Consider the following 4,834-nt stretch of genomic DNA (forward strand, 5'->3'; position numbering starts at 1 on the left):
AAATATGCAAGACGCTTCCATTCCATTAGAACTGAAATTGAAGACCGAACGAGAAAGGAGGGGGACGGAGAGCGAGAAGGCGCGACCGCCACCCATTACCACCTCGACTTTGTCCTTCCCGGGGAAGGCAGCCATAGCCCCACGGGTTTTGCTCCCAGACACGATAAACAATCTCACAAGCACACCGCATCCGCCCACCTTCTCCATCCGCCCTTCTGGCCTTCTCAAACCTCCACTCTTCCTCTCTCTTCGAACAGGGCCCCTAACAAGCTCAAGCTGAGAGAAAAATTGCCACCTCCTCCGACCCTCGTTTAAAGAAAAGAACAGAAGAATGGAAGGAAAAGAGCAGCAGAAGAAGCCTCCAGGGTGACGCCCCCCCACCCCGCACAAAGCTCTAGCGCACACCACTCCCCTCTCTCTTTGTTGTGGTTCTCCATTGCACGTGGCCACGAGGTTTAGCCGAGTAACCCAGGCCAGAGGGCTCACAGCCAGGACTCGAGACCCCGGGTGAACCGGAAGGGGGCGAGGGGATTGTCTTCGGGGAGACCAAGAGCTCAGGACAGAGGCGGGAAGCGGGGCCTGGGCAGCGGGAAATACAATTGGAGAAGAGGGTGGAAGGCAGGCGACTGGGTGACAAATACAAAAATAGAAACAATTTAGGGGGGCGCCCGCCTGGCTTCCGCGGCGGCTCCTTCCCCCAACTTGGGGCAAGTTCCCTCCGGCCTCTGGCACCCCAGGACGCCCTCTGGCGGCACGGTAGCAACGGGCAAGGCGCAGAGGGCGCAGGGGCGCACGGAGGGCTCAGGGGGCGCACAGCGGACCATGGCACACGCAAAGCGGCGGGCGCAGCCCCCTGGCCGCGGCGACTTAGTTATCTGGTGAGGGGAGCCTCGTCCCTCTGGTCCGGCGGACTCACGGCGGTCTTGCTAAGCACGGCAGCCGAATAGGGCAGGAAGCCACTCTCCGAGCGTGGTGCCGCGGTGCTGCAGCCGAAGTCCGAGCCCCCCGCAGCCCCCGCGCCGCCGCCGCCACCCCCGCCCCCGCCGCCACCCCGAGAACCCAGGGCCGCAGCCGCAGCCGCCGCAGCCGCGGCTGCCGACTGACTACTGTGGCAACTGAGGCACGAACAGGGCGCGGAGCCGCCGCTGGGGGGCGCCCCGGCAGCCGCTGCCGAGGAGGCTGCGGCCGCCGCGGCTGCTGCGGCCGCTGCGGCCGAGGACGCGCTATTGAGCCCTGCGGCGGCAGCCGGCGCCTGGTAGAGGCCTGGGTGGCGGAAGCTGCAGAGCAGCTCCGGCCGCGAGTAAGGGTGCGAGAGGGCGCGGAAGGTGTCCAGCGGGCGAATGGAAGTGGCGAAGGGTGACGAGGCGGCGGCGGCGCCCGACGCCGCAGCTGCCGCGGCTGCAGCCGTAACTCCCACATGCGGGTAGTAGTGCAGCGGCACGTGCGAGTGGAAGGGGTAGGGAAAGCTTCCGGTGGCGGCCGCGTGCGTCATCATGTAGGTGTAGAAGCTGGGGTCGGCCGGATGCGGCCACGACATGGCCAGGCGTTGCCGCTTGTCCTTCATGCGCCGGTTCTGGAACCACACCTGCAGGGAGAGCGGCGCAGCGGCCCGAGTTAAGGAGCGCGCCACAGCCGGGCTTCCCCTCCCCTCTCGGACCTCCGGGTGGCCTGGCCTACTCCCTCCGACCCGGCCCAACACCCTGTCCTCTCCGCTAGCCCAGCTAGGTCAGTGTGGACTGAAGCACCAGCGAAAAGAGTCTTTTCCCCCGTGACCGGCTGCCGCGGCTCCTTGGGCTCCTGCTCCTTTACTTGATGTTGCCTTTTCTCATCCCAAATCAACTTTTCCTCTCCCTTCCTCTACCCACCAGGCCAGCCTCGCTGAGCACCCGTTTCTCAATCTTGGGATTTGCACTGCGATTCTGGGCCATTTTTGAAGAGAAGCTGCCACGGCAATCCTTCGAGCTTCAAAGACCTACCCCTAGGGTCACAAGTCCAATTTTGATAATGAAGGAATGGTTTTGTTGGAATCGTTTGCCTTAAATGAGTGACAGGAGCAATATTCCCTTAAACTGGGAAGGGGACTTTTCTACCCTTCTCAACACAGCATCTAATGAATCCTAGATTAAAGAGCCTGTTCAAACCGAAGGGAGACTTCCACGCCCCTCTGCTACCCCGTGGAATTCCCTCTTTTCTTTTTCTAGAGTGTCGGATCCCTGTGAAGTGTTCATCAAGTCCCCCAACCACCGGGCTACTTCTCCCATTCCTGTAATAAAAATTAATCACCTAAAGACATATAGATAAGGACAATCTTGTTGTCTCCCCACCACCACCACCACCACCCAGGACGTTGCCTTTTCTCCCATTGCCAAGAGGAAAAAATGTTTAGGAAACTATTCTCGACATAATCGATTTTTTTAAATACAGCACCCCTTTCTCCGTGTTGTAACGATTTATGTGGAAAATAAATCGCCATGATCAAGAGCAAACGAAAAGTTTCATCTCTGGTTCGAGCTAGAGGAACAAAGACCAGCTGGCCTTGCCGCCGAGGGGGAAGTGGGGACATGAGCATGGGCGAATGCCACCTGGACAGGCGCTGGGCAGAACCGAGTAGAGGCGAGTTTGTGGCATCTGCGTCGACATTCTGAGGCCTTCCCAGGCTAGCCACACTTCGGATTCCGCAGCGGATAAATATATAAGCCAACTGCTTTGGTGACCCCCCTCCCTCCCCGCCCTCCGCGGGTTTCCAGGCCCTCAGCTAAATGTAACCACCCAGACAGAGGGAAGAAACAAAAATCAACCCAAACGCCATCGGGGAGGCCTGAACAGGCGCGCGCTGGGATCGATACCTTGATGGTAGTCTCCGGCAGGTTGAGCGCGGCGGCCAGCTCGCACCGGCGGGGCCGCGACACGTAGTTCTCCCGGTAGAACTCCTTTTCCAGGCGCGCGATCTGCTCGCGGGTGAATGCCGTGCGGTAGCGCCGCACCTGATCCGCGCCAGAGCCGCCCAGCGTCGCGCCCCCGCCGCCGCCGCCGCCGCCGCCTCCATGCAGGCTGCCTAGGCCGGAGCCCGAGGCAGACGTCGTGGTGCCAGTGGCCGATCCGCTATCCGCGTACCCTGGCAAACAAACCGCCGGTAGCGCATGAGTCGCTGCAGGGCCGGTAGCCCGGCGCTGGGGACTGAGTGCGGGTGGGAGAAGCCGAGACAGGAAGGCGAGGCCCTGCCGGAATTGATGGGATCTGTCATGCTTATAAATTGCTGCCGTTAATGGAATCAATAACGTTTGGGGAGCCCTTCATAACCAGATAATATGAACTGAATTAAGGAGGATTTTTTTTAATAATTAGAAATTTTCAACTCAGAAGGAAAATTGGCCAAGGGAAAATGCCTACCTCAAATGCCTACCTCCAGGCAAAGTTTGGGAAGCACTAGTTTTAGTATGGTCTGGAGACGGTAGGACAGCTTTCTGCACGGCCTTTAACCTTTCTTTGACAGTCTTTGGGATTTGGTTAAAATTATTTTAAGTTCTCAAAACAGCAGCAGCTCAAACTGGAGCCGTTAGGGGGTGGGATCTACTTTTCATCTTCTCTCCCACTGACCCAAGCGGTCGAGCAGAGGCTCCAGGAGAGGCTACCTCCGACTTTCCCAGAAGAAAGCCCCCTCCACCCAGCCCTGGGCGCTCAGAGGCGTTGGGCAGCGGAGTTCAGAGCGGCTGCCCAGTTCATCCTTCCCCAAGCGCGGCTCAGCCACCCGCCCGGGGTCGGTCGGCTTGCTCTGGCTTTTAGACCCACACACCGACATATTTTCTCGGGCTCAGAAGCTGCGGCGGGCGAGCGCGGACTCGGATCCCCAGGCCTGCGCCTCACTGGGAAGCTCAAGGATGAGAACTGGAAGGCAGGGTCCCGCGGCTTGCGTCCTACCCCCGCCAGAGCCAGCTCGGTGCAGCTCGCGTGCAGAGGGTCGGAGAGGGGCAAAGGCACCGAGGAGGGCTGACGGGGGGCGTGGAGGAGCAGGGAGAAAGGGACAGGAGAGGGCAGCGCGAGCGGCGCGGTTACCTTTGCCATTGTTTTCCTTGAGCGGCGCGGCACTGAGGCTACCGGGGGAGCGCAGCGCCGAGCTGCCCACCTCCACGTCGCTACTCATGTCGGCGTCAGCGGCCGCCTCCGAATAATGGCCTGGCTTCTTGCGGCTCTCGGCAGCGGTGGTGATTTCGGCTGAGATGGTGCTTTCGCTGCCCGGGTGCTGAAGATTGAACAAAGTGTCTATTTCGAATTTGCTCTTAGCAGGGAGGTCTCCCAGAGCGCCGTGCAGGGGGGCAGACGGCAGGCGCGGGCTGAGGCGAGCCGGGTGCTGCGAATTTTCCAGGGCCTCGAGCACAGCATTTCCAGCCGAGTCGGACAAATTGGAGAACCTCTTGCCGGCTGTGGGGCTGTGCAGCCCTCTCTCCATCAGAATCATCTCTTTTCTTATTCTTTCCATCATCTCAGCTTTCTAAAAAAATGTCACACTGGCCCGGCTGTCCCGTCCTAATGATGGGCTGCGCCTAGGGCTAATTCTCATTCAGCCCCAGCGAGAGCCTCTAAATATTATTATCTCTTTTGGAGGGAGGCGGAAAATTGTGGGATGCCAGAGCGAGGGAATGACTGGTCAAAATGACCCATACATCCTTCCGAGCCCGAGATGTCATTCATCAAAAAGTAGCGCCCGCTCGTCATTAAGGTACGAATGACGCCGTTCGAATAATCATTTATTGTAACAGGTTTATAAGCAAATAAATACACGCTCCTGTCAGTGGGTAATGAAGGCAGCTTCGGAGCAGACAAATAGATCCAGGTA

At 59.2% G+C, this 4,834-nt stretch overlaps 1 protein-coding gene across 1 annotated transcript; it reads right to left on the bottom strand.

Moving 5' to 3' along the window:
• Positions 1–871: 871 nt before the first annotated feature.
• EVX2 (even-skipped homeobox 2) lies at positions 872–4,480 on the bottom strand. Its single transcript, XM_037850455.1, has 3 exons — positions 4,054–4,480; positions 2,847–3,115; positions 872–1,585 (listed from the first exon to the last, which is right to left on the bottom strand). Exons 1-3 carry the CDS (start codon positions 4,478–4,480, stop codon positions 872–874), a joined length of 1,410 nt encoding a protein of 469 aa, XP_037706383.1.
• Positions 4,481–4,834: the final 354 nt, after the last annotated feature.

This window comes from Choloepus didactylus, chromosome 9 (genome assembly GCF_015220235.1).
Source record: "Choloepus didactylus isolate mChoDid1 chromosome 9, mChoDid1.pri, whole genome shotgun sequence".
NCBI classification, from domain to species: domain Eukaryota; kingdom Metazoa; phylum Chordata; class Mammalia; order Pilosa; family Megalonychidae; genus Choloepus; species Choloepus didactylus.